General features: G+C 36.2%; 1 protein-coding gene across 2 annotated transcripts; it reads left to right on the forward strand.

Annotated features, from left to right (window-relative positions):
- Window positions 1–1,372: 1,372 nt before the first annotated feature.
- On the forward strand, window positions 1,373–16,039 carry LOC104899825 (mitochondrial fission protein ELM1). Of its 2 annotated transcripts, XM_048647887.2 has the most exons (11): window positions 1,373–1,831; window positions 7,428–7,554; window positions 8,466–8,704; window positions 10,743–10,839; window positions 11,254–11,403; window positions 11,500–11,626; window positions 14,113–14,225; window positions 14,304–14,367; window positions 14,495–14,588; window positions 14,668–14,776; window positions 15,445–16,039. In XM_048647887.2, the coding sequence occupies exons 1-11, from the start codon at window positions 1,755–1,757 to the stop codon at window positions 15,544–15,546; spliced, it is 1,299 nt and encodes a 432-aa protein (XP_048503844.1). In that variant the 5' UTR covers window positions 1,373–1,754; the 3' UTR covers window positions 15,547–16,039. The 2 variants fall into 2 exon arrangements, with proteins under 2 accessions (XP_048503844.1, XP_010685407.2); XM_010687105.4 differs by lacking the exon at window positions 7,428–7,554 and having other exon boundaries at window positions 1,376–1,831.
- The last annotated feature ends 4,142 nt before the right edge of the window (window positions 16,040–20,181 follow it).

The raw sequence follows: 20,181 nt of genomic DNA on the forward strand, positions 1-20,181 counted from the left end.
TTAGATGACCATTTGCCTCAAACATATAGGAAACTAGTTGCAATGTCAAACTATGAAACTTTGTGACAAAATAGTTGATTTGTTACAATTCCCCTAAAAAAAAAAAAAAACTGATTTGTTACAATTATTGTACAAAATCACCTTTTTTGACAAAAAAATTAAAAAATGAGAATTCTTATCGAAATACATATATTGTCATCAAATACTAGTCAAATAATAAACTTTCGTTGTTGACCCTTTTATTATTTTCGTCATTGTCTGTGTGAGAAAGTCAAATGCATTTACAAATAAAGTTTGGTAGAGATAAAAAGGATAATTAATGAGCTGAAGTCATTAATAGTGAGGTGTGAGCCTTTGATATATTTCTTAGGTCCAACTAAAGTAAAATTAACCAAAAAATCCTCTCCAAATCACACTTCTTCTTAACATCCACGAACCAGACGCGTTCACCTCCATCTTCACTCACTCCTTTCTCGTTTCCTAAATTTATAGTGAATCAATAAAGAATTGTAGCAAGTTAAAAATAAATAAATAAAGATAACAGGCAAAAGGCTAGACGCTTAGGCCTCATGAATTAAAGGTTAATATTCAAATACCTCAATAGTCACTAGGCATTAGGGGCTCTTTGGAAGGGATATTCGCCTCATCATTTCTCTTCACATCTAAAGAGTTTGACTTGTGAAGTTGACTAAATTTACTTGTTAGAAGAACTAGTTAAATAAGATTTTCATCTTACATATTATTTTTTTCTTCCTTCTGAAAATATAACAAATTAAAAGAGATATGTATGTGAAAATGTAGCAAGTTAGCGAAAGAGAGTATAATATGGAAAGCCTAACACTAGGGGTGGCAATTGGGTCAAGATTGACCTGATTTTTATCTCGGATCACTTATCCATAACCGAAATCGACCTGATTCAAAGTTCAAGTCGGAAATCATATCCTGAATCCGACCTTTTCAGTTTCGAATTGACTCGAAACCAACTCAAAATGACCTGAATTAAATTTACTCATTACAATAATTCAACACGAGTGAGTCTTGAATTCAAATACCAATTTAATCAAATTTAGAAATTTAGAAGATTCTAAAACGGGACTTGGCCCAATATAAGTTAGAAAAAATGAAAATAGGTTAAATTATCGGGTTAATTTTGAGGTCGATTCGATTTGAATCTAACCCAACTTCTAAATCAGGTTGTTTTGATTGTTTTTAAATTTAAAAAGTCAACCTAAATCTAACTCAGTTTATTTTTAGGTCAAGTTGAGTCGATCTATTTTTTATTTTAGGTCAAAAATCTCAACTAAATTCGAAAATTTCAGGTTAAGTTCAAGAGTTTAGATTAGGTTGTCAGGTTGGGTCTAACTTTTGGTAGCCCTACTAACGTCCTTCCCTCCTCCCCGCCTTTCCCAGATTTAGTGTGCTTCGTTCACATTCGTTTCAGTGTTACACAAGTCTTCTCTCTCACAATTTAATTCTCCGATGATCAATTCTTCAAATTATCAAATTTAACTGGTATTAACGTCAAAGAAAGACACCCTGAAACTAGTTACTATCCCCTTTCTGGCTTTTTTCCTCGCCAAAAATCCCCGCAAGGTCTCAACTGTTATCGTATGTTGGAAACTGCAAAGTCCTTAAATAGCTTGATGAGATGAGGCCAATTAGACTTCCCGAACCTCCCACTAGTCCGAGGGGTATGCCGGAGATCTTCGAAGGCGGAGTTTTTGGCGTAATACGACGTGCCGTTATCATCGGCAATGGATTCCCTGGTGCTGAAAACCAGTGTATTGGCTTGGTTCGTGCGCTTGGTCTTTCGGACAAGCAATTCTTCTATGTAAGTTCCTTCAATCCACTTGTCACTATCTTCCTTCTTTCAACTTAGATTTCAGTTTCGTGGTTGTTGTGTTAGTTGCTAGAATACTTAAATTGTCTATTTGATTGCTACAATTTTCAGTTTCTTAGGGTTTAGGGTTAATTGTAAGAGAAATTTCACTCAAGGAATGAAGCCTAATTATAATTTTAAGGAAAATTTCCTTGGTATCCCTAAGTTTCACGTAATTCTCAAATTACTAATTCCTCATATATCCTGAACTTTGAGTTTGTGCTCAAAATACCCTTACGGTTAATGGAACTCTAACACCGTTAGTTTTTTCTCTCTTTCTCCCCGATTTTCTCACCCTCCTCTCACCATCCTCCATTAACGACTATCTAAAGCTCTAAGTTTTCTCTCTTCTCCCACCTCCATTCCAATCTATTCAAAAACTACTCAAGATCAAGGCAATCAGAGATCAACGCACAACATCCCAATTACAAATGCCCAACTATCAAATATAATGAGTTAAATCATTTTTCAAAGCAAAGTTCGGGCACATAGAAGCAATCAATCTATTCATATTCAACTCGTATTTTTTCAGCAATATTTCACTTTTTTGTGTTTTTTCATGTTTTTCAAAGATACTAAACTAAATTAACTAACCTAAAAAGTAGTAAAAGAGAGAGCACTACTTATAGAAATCCTCCCCAAAACTGAACTTGGCAATGACCGCATTGCAACAAGGGGAAGGAGTGACATGGATATCACTCATCCATGTAGGTGTCATCACCATCATCATCCTCACCCTCACCTTTGACGCCCCTAGGATCCCGGCTGGCTATAACTCGGGTTCCAAGTGTACCAAGATGGGTGCGCATCTTGTTCAGCTATTCGATGAAGGCGGCAATACTCGTCATACATAGGATACATAGTCAGATGCTCATCATTGGCCAATGTATAAACACATGCTCTACAGAGGAATTGGCATCAACTTGCTAGCTGATATCCTGGATGGCCACTGGCATTAATGCCATACTCTCCTGAACATCAAAAGAAGGAGGAGCAGCAGGATATAGAGGAAAGGGGAGCATCAGAAATAGAGGGGATATGGGTTGGGCGGCGGTGAAAGGTACGCTCGGGTATCTCTGGGATAGGGTTAGGAAAATCAGAACCGACAATGGAAAGGTGGTAATGAGATTGTCCACGTCTTATTTTCGCTAGAGGATTGGGCAATTCAATGGAGCGCATCTCGTTAATGCGCCACTGGTATGTGTCCCCAGCTCGCTCTAACCAGTGGATGCGATCTAGGTAGGCGTAGTCCATGAGTGTAGGTCCTAGGGCCAGTTGGTAGCAGGTCTCATCGAAATCGGGGATTTTCCTAGCAAAAAGAGTGACTAACCCCCATTCACTATGACACGAGAGGTCAATGTGCGATCGACTCGCCGCTTAGGGAAGGTGGTGGCGATACGCTCCATTTGGAGCGATGAGGGATGTTAAAGTGAGATCGGCGAGAGGTCCCTCGAAACATATAACTTCCTATGAAGTATAATTGATCCCCTAGATAAATTGGCCTTCTACCCGCTCAAACAATGTTTTAGACTGGAACCTTACCCAAATTTTGAAGATGGGTTGGTTGATAAATTTTACATTACAATGTTGGATGGGGAAGTCATTTTCGTCGTCCGTGATGGCGTAGTAGGTATCGCGGTGGTTGTAATTAAGGGGATGACATAGGTAGCGGAGTATTCTAGCAAACTTCGGGAGGGTTAGGCAGAAATCCTGGTGAAGTAGTCTATAGGACACATATGATACGGGTCCGGTTCGGGGTTTGGTAACCGTTAGACTACTATAGAATTCATATATAAGTACGGGATATGTGTTAACATGTACAGTAAAAAACGATTCCATCCCGATTATTTTCATAAAATCCTTGAATTCAGAGGAAATACCCAATTTGCTTAAGAATTCAATATCAAGGAAAGCAGTAGGACTCACCTCGCTCCCTTTTAGGCGCTGAAACCGTTCCCCCTGTTCTTCCGTGGTGAAGATAACATCCGGGAAAGTGTTGTCCTCGGGGATGCCCGGTGGTGGTGGTGGTGGTGGTGATTGTGACTAGGTGCCAGATTTTCGCGTCTCAAAAACATGTTGCTTGATTGCCCTAAAAATATCCGGTGTTTGGTTGGGTTGGGTGTAAAATATTTTTAGGGTAAAATGATTTTCATGGAAAACAATTTTCAATGGAAAACATAATTTCAATATTAGTTTTTCATTGTTTGGTTTCATGTGAGAAAAATGATGAATAGAAAGGAAAATGAAAGGGAAAGTAAGGAGGTGATAAATGGATTGTACAAGAGAGATCAGAAAAAGGAAGGAAACCAATCTTCCCTTCATTTTGAAGGGAAAGTGATTTTCTATCATTGGAAGAACAATTTTACTCTTAGGGAAAATGGATTTACCCTCCTTTGCAAACCAGACAATGTAAAATTGAAAATAGAGGAAAACATTTTTCGAGGAAAATGGTTTACACCCTGCCAAACAGAGCTGATGTTGCACAGAAATGGAAAACCACAAAAGGATGTGAAACTGACATGAAAACTGAAACCTGCGTTTATAATGATATTTAGCTCGTGAAAAGGTTTCATTGACGCCTTAAACTGGTCCTGTACCATACATGAATGCTTCTCCATGTTTTTATTGTTCGAACAAATTCTTTAGAAGTGGAACCACGTTTGTTTTAACGTGTATAAGTCAGAAGTCGAGGTTGGGAGATGTGCATTTCAATTGTATGCTTTGGTTGAGACCCATTAAACAAAAACATGTTTAATCACAGTGGAATCTATTACGTTGTGAATATATATTTATGTTCATATATGGAACCAATGTATGCACTTGATACTTTCTATCTTAGAGTTGTATACTAAGATAGTGCTTAGGGGTTGAGATGAATGCTCACGGAACAAGATGTGACGTGAGTGAACTTTTGTGCTTGATTAAGCTTGTTCGATGAGTTTAGTTTTTACTCGTGCTTTGGCTGATGATGCATCTGAGTGGGTGTTTTAGAACCTTTTATATTTGATACTTGGCATCCACATTAGTTTGGTTTTGCATGGAGATTTTTGCCCCCAGTATGTATTAAATTACCAAACTAATAAATCAAAAGGTTAAAAAGAGGTTCTGTTTAGCACACAAATGTGCTCCAGCATTATTTACAACAATCAATGATGCTAATTTATTAATTAGATTAATAGAATGCTTACCACAAAAACAAGTAAAATGATATCCCAGTGGTCTTTGTGGATCTTGTGTCTAAATTAAGTTTTATATTGGGGCTTAGCTTTCGTAACAAGTGCCTTCGGATTTTTCATTTTTCTTAGTAGGCTCGATGAAGGGCTTGAGTCATGCAATCTTTAGGCATCCTCTTGTAACTAGGTCTGGTAGTGAGTCAAGGGGCCTCGAAGCAGATGGAGTCATGGAGTTACATCTGCATCCTTCACTCAATTCCATATTCATCTCCCATCAGGGACTCCGTTTATCCATCCGATCTACCCATCATCAACTAGTGAAAGAGATGCTTTATCCGGTGAAATGTCATATCTTCTTATGATTAAAATCTGTAAGGATAAATTTCTGAAACAGAGGAAACAAAGACAATTAGTATATTCATAGTGTGGATTCTGAAATAGAGAACAGAAACAAAGACAAAATACTTTATTTGTATTGTGGAGAGGAGTTGCAATATATAAAAATCGGTACTAAACAAGAAAAAGAAGCTCTCTAGCAATTATATTTCTAAATTACATCCCAAGAGTAAAGGATTTCTGCTTTCCATGGTGAAGAAGAGAAAGAGAGTTAGATGTGAAGGAAATGTTAGGTTCTGAATCTTAATCAATACCAGCTATATTAACAAAGAGAAAAATGAGCAATGGTAGTACTTTAAATCAGAGCTTGGGACAAAATGACAAGGTGGGCTATCACAAACTTGATAAAGAACAAGCGCTCATCTTGGTTTTATATCTCGGACGTGGTTGTGGTTGTGATCATGGAACCACTTTCACAGGCCACGTGGTCATTTTTGCAGTTTTTCTTGGTCCCGTTAAGCTCAAGAAGCTCTAACAATGCGGTTGCAATGCATAGATACGGTTGATGTGGTGTTGTGAGAGGTAACCAAAAGGGATCTCTTTGTTCTCGATGTTTAGGGGAACCACTCATCGCGAAGAGAGATATGGCTTCTTGAGAGGAGAGAGGGGGGATTGTATCACTTAGCTACCCCCCTCCTTTGCTCGTTGCAATGCAGGGATACGGTTGATATCTATTGTAGTGTAGGAGGCTGAAAAACTATTTAGCCTGATTCCTGATGCGGTCATGCGGACATGTTTGAATGTAGAAGATGGTAAAATTTGTTGCTTTATTGGGTCACAACTTATATGCAGAATAGGTTATTTTAACATTGAAGTGACCGGCAAACAGGGTATCTTATAATATCATCTGAGAGCACCTGGACCTGGATGTCAAATATGGATGGTTAGGTTAACATACTTAAAGTTAGGTTCACTTTTGACAATATTATGTGTAAATTGTCAGCAATATCAAGTGTTTCTTAGTATGCTAATGCTTTATTAGTCCACTAAAGAAGCACTATCTTTAACGGTATTTTCACTAGGTACCCCTATAGTTTTTCAAAATTCATGAGATACCTTTGCTTTTTAAAAAATGCACCACGTACCCTTACTATTTCAATAAAATTCACGAAATACCCTTAATGACTCTCGGCGTCAAATTTCCTTTAGTCATTAGAAATAATTAGCCCTTCTAACCCTAATCTCAAAATCCTAACCCCTAACCGTCTAACACCTCACCCCCACCCTAAAACCTAACCCTAACTACCCAATTAAAGTTAGGTTCAATATACTGTGTATATTGTCAGCAATATCAAGTGTTTCTTAGTATGCTAATGCTTTATTAGTCCACTAAAGAAGCACTATCTTTAACGATATTTTCACCACGTACCCCTATAGTTTTTCAAAATTCATGAGATACCTTTGCTTTTTAAAAAATGCACCACGTACCCTTACTATTTCAATAAAATTCACGAAATACCCTTAATGACTAACGACGTCAAATTTCCGTTAGTCATTAGAAATAATTAGCCCCTCTAACTCTAATCTCAAAATTCTAACCCTTAACCGTCTAACACCTCACCCCACCCTAAAACCTAACCCTAACTACCCAACCACCATAACCCCCTCTACTCTCCCCCCCATCCCGTAGCCGCCCTCCTCTCACCCCGCAACCCCCACCCACACAGCCCACCCCCCACCCTCGTAATCCCACCCTCACCCTCGTAGCCGCTCTCCCCCGCAGCCCCGCAACCCCCCACCCCCACCCTTGTAACCACCCTCCCCCCTTCTTGTTAGTCATTAAGGGCATTTCCTACATTTTACTCTCAAAGTAAGGGTACCTGGTGCATTTTTTATAAAGCAGGGGTACTTCGTGGATTTTGAAAAACCATAGGGGTACCTAGTGAAAAAACCGTTTCTTGAATTACTAGTATAAAGAATACATTTCACTCTAAGTTTTTATGGCAAACTTTTGTGATACACAAAATGTCCTATTGCAGATGTGAGGAATTACAACTTATTGGACTCGGGTTGGATGTTGTTGGATCCAAATATGACCCGATTAATAATCAAAAGTCACACCTATGGTCCACCTTGGTCTCAAACGGCTTCTGCATGTTTGATTTGGTAGAATAATATCATCTCCAATTATGACCCATTTCTTTCTCTTTTCCTTAGTTTCCACTTTCCAACTTTGAGAATTGTTCAAACATGCGCTAATATAGAAAGTGCGGAGAAATTTTCTAAATCTCATTTGAACAGACAAGTAATTACATACTGAACTTTCAAAGAAAAAACTATATTAAATGTTTCACTTATCAATTGCCAAAAAAGGAAAAATGCCATGGTTGATCCTCTTGGTTACTGGTTCTCATAGTTTGGGTTTGATGGCCGTCTTTCGACATCTATCAATCAAAAAGAGCTCACCAGAAACTCACAAGTTGTTTTGTGAGAGTTATTATCAATAGGAAATGAAGAGGGAGATGAGAAGTATAAGTGTTAATAGTGTAGTTTGCTTCTTCCTCATAACACGTTCGTGTGAAAGGGGAGGGGATGGGAGGATTTGGTGAAGTTTTGTATCGATGATAGAGGCAAATAATGGAAGAAAAGAAGTACCTACTAGTCGCTGGAACTTGCTTCAATTTCAGATTGACTTGATATGGGTCATACTTTGCACAGGTTCCATATCCAGACTTAGATGTGCCAAATTAGATCCACAATTATTTATTTCTTTCTAAAATTGTGATCACATTATTCTCTTTTGATCCGGGTAGCTTGGATTGGATTTGAACTAGATTGGCATCCTTGGTGTTAGATTACGGAACCCTATATATATGATCAATGGAATACACGATAATTTGAGGAGTCTCACATAATCTAACAATATAAGGAAAGGTAACATGTACAATATCTGTCCTACACCAAGGTGGAGTAATCTCTGTCACCTGGTATATTTAACTAGTAAATTTGTTGTAGTGGTTCTCGTTTAATGTCACTTGTAGAATGCTGCAACTTACTCCATTTACTTTATAATGCAGCGTATTACGCGACCCCGAGGAGGAATCAATGAGTGGCTTCATTGGCTCCCCGTTTCTCTGCATAAGAAGTTGGATTATGTCGTCAGGCAGATTTGTGTTTATTCACATGTTTTGTTTACATCAGGCGGGAAGAAAATTGCTTCCCTGCCTTCAATTAACTGCAGCAGTGTTGGCTTATCATCTGTTCTGGAAGCTGATGTGAAACAGATAGTAAGCATGGCCCATAAGACTTTTGAAAAGTATATTCTTGTTCCTCTTCGTTTGCTATCATTGATCTCCTTTTTAGCTTTGACCTGCTTGGCTCAGAATATTAAGTGGCACTTGGTAGAGATAAAAGTAAACTTGTATGGCTGTATATACTAGTTTTTTGCTCAGTGTAAGCCTTTATAGACAGTATTTTTTTTTCCAGTATTTGGTGTCTTGTTCGCCTTTTTCGACTGATTAGCCATTATTCGTGAAGATATCTCTGGCATTTAAGCTGCTTTAAATATTGTCCACATTTCATTCTATTAACTACATTAAGTTATGTTTACCAAATCACTAATTCATTGAATCATAATTATAATATGTATTCAGACTGTTGAAGTCTAAATATACAGTCTAAGGAAATGTTTACTCAAGCTTTTCAGAGTCATGGAGCTTCGAAATCTGTATTGGATCTGGATATGCCTTGTGCTTTATTTTTTAAGCTGAGTTACAAAAAATAAAAGAACAAAAAAAATATCAATTGTGTGCCACTTCTAACTTTTAAGCTGATTAAAATTAAATAATTATATATTCATCAATTATGTGTTAAGTTGATTTGCAAAATAACAAAACTAGGCAGATGATTTGAGAAATTGGCATGATAATTTGACAGCCATAGAACAGAACTAAAAGTATTAAGATAGAATCTCTACCATTATTTGTAGATTCTAAAGCTGTAAAGGTCTGCTGAGGCTTGCCTAATTGCCTTCCCTTATACAATTTTAACATTTGGAATTTTGGATTTTGCTTTATAGATATTATTCGTACTGGTTGGTGCACTCTTGGAATGGATTTTGTATTCTATATCAATGATGTTCCTGTTTATAAATACCCATGCTGCTCTTTTTCAAGTGCAATATATATTCTGCTGTATGCTAGATTTTTTTATCACTAGAGCTAATTATGGGATAAGATTATACTTTTTAACCACAAATATTAACAATCTAAGCACAACTTTTTGCAGAGAACCCCTCAAAGACTTATATTGACACAGCATGCCCATAACAACACTCACATTGAAGAAACAACACCCCTTCTAATTTTTTTGCTGATAATCCACCCCCCTACAGGAAAAAATCAGACAACTTGTAGCAGCTTTTAGTCGGAAAAAATGACACGCTCCGACCGGCCCAACATCTGAGACAAGGATGATGCTTGTGGCCTGTGGGGAAGTGCGGTATTAGTTCTACCTCAGAGACTCTTTCCTCTTTCCCTCTTGTGTAGCAGGTGAGGTAGGAATGAAGTTCTAGGGGGTTGGAGAAGAGTTTGATACCATTGGTATCAGGTTATAGTGGAAAAAAGCCCAACCAAGCACTGAAATGGAATGTTATTCCAAATTACTTAACCTAACTTTTTATCATAGCTAATATCTTTTTTTTTTTATTTTGGGTTTTCATTTTCCGTGCTGTCTTGTTACAAGCTGGATAAGAGCTGTGTGATTCAATGGATGAGGATTAAGCAGTTAACTGCTCACTGTCCAACCAAATGCCTTGAAAGAAAGTGTTGGTGTTTTTAATGGACATTAAAGTTTCAACCCGTAGGCCTAACTTCCAATGCTATAACAGAGTCAAAGTACTTGTGTGCTTTAAGCTAAATGAACTTGTGAGAGTGTGCTAGATACTGGTCACTGTCAGCCTGTATTGAACTGCGGAAGTCTATGGAAATGTAGTCACTGATATAAATAAAAGAGTAAAGTTTGTAAATTTTACGGGAAGTTGGTAGAGGATGGATCTTACTCTAGCTGCCTTTTGTATATGAAGGGTAGCTTTTTGGATGTTTGACTTTTCTTACAGTGTGCCTTCTCATGTTGAACATTTGACTGCATCTTTTGTACTGCTGATCTTTATCATTATGATATGTCCAACATTCAATTATTTATTATGCTGACCTCTTCCCCCCCCCCCCCCCCCCCTTGTATTTTTACTTTCTAAATGCAACTCCTTCTTTATTTTTAGTGTTCTTTTTAGCATGAAGAATCTTATTGTTATTTTTCACCTTGCCTTCAATGGAATATTTTTTTTTTTTTTGCAGGGATGGCCCTTTGCTGGTTGTTGCATCTGGAAGAGATACAATATCTGTTGCTAGTTCCATAAGGCGGTTGGCATCTGATTATGTGTTTGTTGTACAGGTTTGCTACTCATGTTTCCCCAGAACTTTGCCTATGGCTCTTATGAGATTTGTTTATGTTTTTCTCCAGAACTAGAGTGAGGTGACCAATGGGGAAAATTGCTATTGCATGCTATGGATCAAGACTTCCCTTTGGTCCATCTCGTGTAGTTGGTTTATGTAGTAAGCATTAATAATGACTATTATCTCGTGTAGTTGGGTTAATGTACATGCGCAACCATTTATTGCCCGACATCTTTTCTTTTAACTCTCTTTGATCATTTGAACTGGGTGATTTCTGTTTCATAGATCTTTTATCTGATAACTGATGCATATTCTGATTGTATGAGAACAATGATCATGTTGCAAATGATATTCTTTCAGTAAGCATTTTTTAGAAGTATCTTACTTCATGCTCCTTTTTCCGGAACTGCAGATTCAGCATCCAAGAACACGTCTAGATAGATTTGACATGGTCATAACTCCTCGTCATGATTACTATCCTTTAACTCCTCAAGCACAAGAGCAGATTCCTAAGTTTCTCCGACCATGGATTACTCCACGTGAACCACCTGGTAGGAACGTGGTATGTTCCTTGGCCAGAATCATTTCACATTTTTCTGGAGAATTGTGCAATACATTAGTTGATCCTTGGTTATTGCTGGTCGAATCTTGAGTTCAGGTCCTCACCATTGGAGCTTTGCATCAAATTGATTCTACTGCACTCCGAAGTGCAGCAAAAACATGGCACGATGAGTTTGCTTCTCTGTCTAAGCCGTTGCTTGTTGTCAATGTTGGGGGGCCCACAAGTAAATCACTCGCTTTGTCCTTGTAGCCTGTTATGCTGTTTTAGAGTTTCTTCTGTTTGTCTTATTTACTTGTCCCACAAAAGTGAAAAAAGTTCACTGAAGTTTAGATATGTTCGGAAAACTCCCATATAGTTCTAATAGATTTAGAATATTTGAAAAGGTTCTAGTAAGATAAAGAGTTTAACTAGATGAAGAGAACAGGTTCTCGGTCTTATGACTGATCACGGGAAAAGCGTTCAGAGTCATAATTGGTAAGTCTCACAGCAGAGAAATATGGAGGTGACAACTTTAATATGCCTGGCTGAAGATTATCTATGAAAGAAAAAATCCTCACTAAAATAGGTTTATGTTTTCAGCCAGATGTGTTGTGGTCTGAAAACCTATTTGCCAAAGATTGTTTTTGGTAGATAAATGTTGGGATGCTTGTGCTCTGTTTGGCTTTCTCGCCATCTATTAAGCTCCGACTTAGCTTTGGTGCTCCTTGTTCTATGTTGATCAAATCCGATGGGGGTCGGGTACGTCCCTGCAAATGAACCAACTCAGTATAGGTTGATGCAAATCTCTGACACGTTTCTAGCCAATACCGCGGCAAATTGCTAGGAAGAATTTTCTCTCCCTCCCATAAAATACTAGTGCAAACGCAAGTGATATTTCTGAAATATTTCCCTAGGGTTTTTTTTTCTCCATAGATTTAGCCAAATGGATGTCGTCTTCATTAGAGTTGAACCGACAGTTATTGGCTGTTGCTGCCACTACAACTGCCACTGTAGGATGGTTGGACGAAAAGAATAGAGAACAAGGAATTTATCCTAGATTATAAAGTTTTGCCTTCTCATTTCTCATCGCTTGCTCGTGAGTAACTGTGTTTCTCCAAGTTCTCTCTTAAGTTTCCAAATGCACCAAAGCTTCGAAAGAGGATAAAGATAGAAACATGTGATTGTGGTTATGATGATGTGTATACCGTAATCACTTAATTATTATTTTACTGTAATTTATGAGTTTCAACTTGGTATCAGTCTTGTAGGGTGCTCAAGATAAGAAATAATTCAGGATATGAAAGAACCCCCCGCGAACTTAAGTCCTAACACTTGAGTATGACTTCTAATGGTTATAGTCAATGTCATCTTGTAGTATTCTGAATGTGACTTCTTCCATGGTTCTAAGGTGATCAATAAATGCCCTTTTTGGATGACTAATAGTAGTTGGGAAGAATAACCTTTCATGTATTCCTTCTAGCGGTTGTGAAATCTATTAAGAAAGTTTCTTCAAGATTCACACTTGTAAGGTTATTTGGTGATAACCAACAAGGATTTACATCATAGGTCATGAGATCAGTCCAAACATGCACATTTGTATTGTACTCGAACTCTTGATGATGATCTATCCACCATTGTGTAGACCTCAACTTTCTTTTTAGTTCCTTTGACAAAAAGCCTTTTTTAGATATCTTCAAGGGATGAAGAAGTGGCAGTCAAAGGTTACAAAACTATTTGGAAATGATCCAAAGATCCAATTTGGAGATCCTAGGGAACAAGGGTCCAACGATAGTTACGATACTATCATTGGAAGCGGTATGGATTTCTTGGCAATAAATTTTTGGCCAAAAATGGCAAAAGATGAGCTATTGAAGATAATGGGTGTTTGCAAGTATGGGGAGAATGCATTGTCAAAAAAATACTTTCTCCCCGAACTTACATTGAAATACCACAAGTCCATAATTTGTGAAGACAGTTTGGACGTATTCAGCAGAGTGATCCAACAAGGGGGAAAACAAGAGTCTTAAAAAACTCATACAATACAAGTGTACTTGCCTATTGTGGCATGAGAGTTTGTTGGAGGGAGGCATTCCTATATTTCATGGTGAAGACTACTCAGATGATGATGATGATCTTGACGTTGATGAATACGAGGAGCCTGAAATAATCATCAGTTTCGCCCATCTCCATGCTTGACATATCAAGCAATATTTTAAAGTTCCCAGGTGATAGTGCATAGTTTAGAACCTGTCTAGTAAACTATGTATCTGTTAACTTAGTTGAACTTAGTTAGTGAATATCTCCTTAAAGATGTTCATAATTAGATGAGATTCTTTCATTATGAAATAATTTTTATTTTGTTATCATTTTTTTAAAATGCATCTTCAGATTATATAAAAGTTGTGAGCTTAAATAACATTGTTCATAAATTCAAAAGTAGACTCGAGGAATTAATTTATTTTATATAATCTTAAAACAAATGATAATCAGAGAAAAGTCAAAATTTCTTTAAAAAGTTAAACGTGCTTAAACTGCAAATAGATCATTTTAGGCCTTGAGCCTTCTTGATTTCTCATAGACCCCGTCATAGAGGAGGGTGGGTGCGTGGGTCATTTTAGGTTGGTGGTTCTTTTATTCTTAAAAAGGTTGCTTACTTTTGCTCTGAGCCTATGTTGTCTGCTTCTCTTGTTAGGTGATTTATTCTTTGACTTACAAATATTCTTATATTAGGCCATTGCCGATATGGTCTTGATCTTGCGAGACAGCTGATAGCATACTTGCAGAATACTCTTTTGAGCTGTGGTACAGTAAGAATCTCTTTCTCAAGAAGGACCCCGGAGAAGGTATTGCTGCTTGCTTCTTCATGCCTTACTCTTTCATGCTTAATCTGTGAATACTCATTAATTCTGGTGTCTCGAAAGGTTTCCAAAATTATAGTGAAAGAACTTGGAGATCATCCTAAAGTATTCATATGGGATGGTGAAGGTAATTTTTTGTCCTCTTCATCTCAAGATGATATCTATAAGTATAATACAACGTCAGTAACTTAATAAAATCAATTATTGCTTTCTTCTTTTTCCCACTTTTCTTCTACTCCCCCGCCCTCTCGCAGAGCCAAATCCACATCTAGGGCATCTAGCTTGGGCTGATGCTTTTGTCATCACAGCTGACTCAATCAGTATGCTGAGTGAGGCTTGCAGCACCGGGTATGTTCTCCCTTTTTTTTTTTACATGTAGCTATACTTGTCGATGTTTCAGGCTGAGAGAAAAAAATGTTGTTTACAGGAAGCCTGTTTATGTTATGGGATCTGAGCTTTGCAAATGGAAGTTTGCGGACTTTCACAATACTCTTAAGGAACGAGGCCTTGTGCGGCCCTTTACTGGTTGCGTGGATGTAAGTTTCCCTGTCAGTAATATGTACAACCTAGCATTTGACATATATGACCCTCTATTCATTTTATTTTTCTGTTGTATGAAATATTCAAATTGATATATGTAAAACCAAAATATGGATATCAGCAGTCTTGATATTTTGCTGTACTGGAGATCTTCCTCGCCTTGCATTTTTTTCCTTATACTGTCTTTCTCTTTGTTTCTTTTGCTGTTGTTTTAGCATTTTGGATTTTCTCTGTGTCTTATTTGCCTTTTGTTTTCTGATCTTTTTTACATGCTTTCAATTCGTAACTCCAATCTCTAGCTATTTCTAAATAAACATGAATTTATGAGTAGCCATATAATACTATGGCTATGCTTGGAACGACGGAAACGAAGGTGTGTTAATGTGTACTGAGAGGAATCAATAAATGATGATGAGTGGAGGTTATGGTTGTAAGTATTTGGTGTATGAGAGAAGGGACATAGGGTGGACCCTGGGGGAGTTATTATTGTAGGACTAGTAGGAGTATTACTCTCCTTGATACTTTATACAATAATTTGCTTATCATAATAGTTCCCATGACAGATATTACCCCTTAGTTGATTGCGTTTATTCCACGCATGGACTGGTCGTAGCATTAGCAACCTTTTCTATTAATTTGGTGACCGGTTTACCTTTAATTTCAGTTATCAGAGAGCTGGAGCTACCCTCCACTTAACGACACTGCAGATGCTGCCAGTAAGATACACCAAGCACTTGCTGAACGCGGATGGACTTTGCGAGCTTAGAGGAGCTCTTTGGCACTTGTATATTGTGCTTTTTGGGAAACTGGTAATTCACCCCACCGGTACAGAAGCAAAGTTCTTGAAGATAGTCAAGAAACTGTCAAGGTGGATGGCTTATCTTGTACTTCTTTTTGCTAATTATTGGCTTGTTACTTTTTTGGGTATTATACATATCTGAACTAGCGGCTTGTAAAATACAAGAGGGGGAGGGAAGAAGGCGTATACATATGTGATACAAGCTGTATCATACAACAAGAGTTCGTTGTTGATCATGGTGTTTCATTATTCTTGTTTCATAGATTCATTATACAGCAACTCACACAAACGTTGCTTTTCTGTATAGCTTGATAGTTTTCTCTCTTGCGAATACATTTTGAAATCAACCATCTCAGTTTGAGGGTTTGAGAACACACATTTACACACTGACAAGTGATTATATTTAAAGACATTGAACACCATAAAATCCCAAATTACTCTTACCCTTTTTATATTTTAATGACAATAGTCCATTATCATAGGTGTTGTTACTGAATACTCATGCTCTGAAGTCTTGTATGTTGTGGAACTTTGTTGCTGTGCTGATTTAACTCTAAATCTACGAAGTGATTGGTTTCTTAATAAGCAAGGAAATCAATAAATCAAGCGTCAAAACAAATTCGGCAGCAGAACTTGATTTCATAGACTTGTTTAGTCAAAAGTGAGTGGATCACATTCACGTCTCCACTCATACATAACTTTTGGAAAAATGAATAGGTACACTTTTATGGTACTGGATGACTGGACCAGTAGTCTAGCCGGTATTATTTGATGGTTTGGATCGCTATTTTTGGACTTCAAAAAATAGAATACATTGTCAATACTTGATGGTGGATTCGCTCAATTTGTTACTTCTCGGTTATACTCAAGTAACAAAATCCATTACTTAATGGTAGTCGTTATAATTAATTTTCATTTCTTGTTTTGAATCAAATACTTATAAAGGTAACTATTGTTGTTACCTTTTTTTTATTTGTGCACATTCTTTTTTCATTCTATATATTGAACTAAACGACCCTAAAAGGATATGAGTTCCATTAATCTATAATAGTTTGTTAGATAAAATTTACAAAAAAAATTCACATAAATAAAGCCTAAAATTATCTATCTTTCTGTGCAAATCACTATATCGATCTTAGAGTAAAAACTTAAAAGAAATTGTAATATACTATATTTGTTTCTTTTTAATTACACACTTTGTACTAAAATCTTTTATCATACATTCAGATGTATCATGTTCATGATACATCCAAGAATATGGCTTGCTAAGAGTTTATTTAAGATTTTCCAACTAAACAAAAGCTCATTTTCTCAAATAAGCACAATTGTACACATTTTCCCAAATGAACACACTTCTACTCATTGGATGAGCAAACCTTTTAGCTCATTTTCTCCAATGAGCACAAGTATTTGCTTACTTTTGAAACTCTAATATCGATTTTCAAATAAGAGATTAAGTCCAACATTAATAAACTCCAAAACTTTGATATTTGTTTTTGCCATTGATGAAGTCCAATAATATAAAATCATACTTTACATTTCATGAAGAATATATAATTTGGAGGTGAGAAAGAATGGAGGAGAGACAAGTTTTGAGGCAAGTGAAATAATGGAGGAAAGAGAAATCTAAAAGTAGTGTTGAAACTTAAATAATCTTTTGTAGTGATCAATCATTTATTCCGCCATTTAATATTCTTTGAAACTGTAACATTGATAATTCCGTCATTGATGAAATTCGAAACTCCATTATTTACTTTTGCCATTTATTAACGTCAATGAAGATTGCAAATTTGGAGGAGGGAGAGAAACAATGTAAAAGAGAAAGTTATAAGTGTCGGATCTTGAAACATATGTAACTCGAGTCAGAATTTTCTATAATAACATATATGAAACTCTAAAATTACAAAAACATTTGAATGTTATTTCCAAATCCAATGTAAACAATTAAATCCAGATCATATAATATATTAATATTGAGTAATATTAAAACACAAATTTCAATGTCAATGTCAACTCGTGAGATAGCACTTACCAATACTATTTAATAAGCAATGAAGCAACAAAATACAAATCAATATTTATGAAACATGATAAACATAATTACATAGTCATAATCTGCACATCGCAATATTACATGAATATTATCAATTAAAAGAATAAGATAATATTTAATTAATTCAAATGTAAGTACATTTATGTCTTTATGCTACAAGAAAGTAGGCAAAACTCTCAACTTTCTACCATACTTCCTTTTTCTACATAGTGCAATCAGGTAAAAATTTTGGGAATTGAGAAACGCATGTGGAGTCTTATTTTTGTTAAAGAAAACACTACTTCACTTGATAGTCAGTAGTCTATAGACTATAGTTGAGCGTGTCAAGCTTCTTTAATTTCTAGGTTTAGATATGGGCTTTTTATTGGGTTAATAAAGTACAAATCTGTATAAAAAAATCATCTAACTTTTGTGGTCAGACCCAATTCTACCCCATTATAATTCGTTTCTGATTTTAGGTGACAAACAATAGAGAAGAAATAAAATTTGAGCTAAATAATGGAGGAGATGAATCTAAATGAATTCAAATTTCAAAGAAGAGACAAAGAAGTGAATAACAATAAGGAGAATTTTGCTTATTTGGAGAATATCTTATAGAACTGTCCCTCAATGTACCATGAACATGATACTCCCAAGTATACCATGAATAAACTCTTACTTGATATTGTTCACATTTTATTATTTAACCATTATTTTTATGCATATGTAAGAAAAATATTAGTGAATAGTGAGTAATAATTTATTAAATTACTACTTTATGACCAAAATTTGAGAAATTTGATGTTAATTGACTATGGAGGCTTTGTCAAAATAAAGAAAAATATTAGTGAATAATAATATATTTAGCATTTCTCATAATTATAGAGTGTCGATGTCATCTAATTTAGTTCGTAAAGTCTTGTATAAGTGGTATTTGAGAGACCTAGGATCGTATCTGATCTACATCAATACACTTAGGGTCTGTTCTCCTCAACTTATTTTCAGTTAAGTTCGGTTCGGTTCTATTCATTTCGGTTTAGTTCAATTCAGCTGCATTTAGTTAAGTTCGTTTGCAATCAGTTCAATTCAGTTTAGCTTCGATTATCATTTCTATTAGTTATAATTTAAATTCTGCTCACTTCAACTTAGTTCAGTTACAATCGATTCAATTACAATCAGTTCAGTTCAATCCAGTTAAGTTATGTCGAAAAAAACAGATCCTGAATCGCTCCTTTACCCAAACAATGCGTAGATGGTGCACCAAGGTGTAGGATGAGCATCCTGCACCTTGTCCAAAACGCAAGGCAAAAATAATAAAACGCACAATTCAACATGCAAAAAGTAATTGATTTGACAACCAATGTACATTCCCCTTACATCCAATGTACAAAATCGAAAATTTAAAAAGTAAATGATTTGACATTTACTGTTCACCATTTAATAACTGATTTGATGTCCCCCCATATACTGTTCACCACTTCTCTCTTTTCCACACTCAACCTCCTTGTACATTCTTGGCTTCGTGGTTGTTCATTAACAAAATCAAAATGTACAATGACAGCCCCCAGCTAAAGTAACCCAATTCCTGAAGCTGATGTCAAGTGAGTAATTTGCAATCTTTGTACACTAGGTGTGTTGATGTTTGTTCACTAATGAAATTCAATATGTACAATTACAGTCTCATACCGAAATTCACCACTTCTCTCTTTTCCACACTCAACCTCCTTGTACATCCTTGGCTTCATGGTTGTTCATTAATAAAATCAAAATGTACAATGACAATCCCCCAGCTGAAAGTAACCCAATTCATGAAGCTGATGTCAAGTGAGTAATTTGCAATCTTTGTACACTGGGTGTGTTGATGTTTGTTCAGTAATGAAATTCAATATGTACAATTACAGTCCCATACCGAAATATGTCTAGTGAGTAATTTCCATTCTTTGTACACTGGTGTGTTTGATGTTTGTTCACTAATGAAATTCAATATGTACAATTACATTCTCATACCGAAATTCAATAAAATCACAATGTACATTGATGGTCATTGCTTTGATCACTGAAAATCCCTAAATGTACACTCGTAGATTATTGTACACCAAACCATATGCATTTGTACATTAAAAAAATTGTTTCACGTGATGAGAGAGAAAGAGCTGACCCACTTTCAAAAATATTGCCAAAAGTCAGCCACATGGGCAAGGTGCAGGATGCTCATCCTACACCTCGGTGTATAATAATATATTTAGCATTTCTCATAATTATAGAGTGTCGATGTCATCTAATTTAGTTCGTAAAGTCTTGTATAAGTGGTATTTGAGAGACCTAGGATCGTATCTGATCTACATCAATACACTTAGGGTATGTTCTCCTCAACTTATTTTCAGTTAAGTTCGGTTCGGTTCTATTCATTTCGGTTTAGTTCAATTCAGCTGCATTTAGTTAAGTTCGTTTGCAATCAGTTCAATTCAGTTTAGCTTCGATTATCATTTCTATTAGTTATAATTTAAATTCTGTTCACTTCAACTTAGTTCAGTTACAATCGATTCAATTACAATCAGTTCAGTTCAATC

The sequence above is a fragment of the Beta vulgaris genome, chromosome 7 (assembly GCF_026745355.1).
Source record: "Beta vulgaris subsp. vulgaris cultivar EL10 chromosome 7, EL10.2, whole genome shotgun sequence".
NCBI lineage: Eukaryota > Viridiplantae > Streptophyta > Magnoliopsida > Caryophyllales > Amaranthaceae > Beta > Beta vulgaris.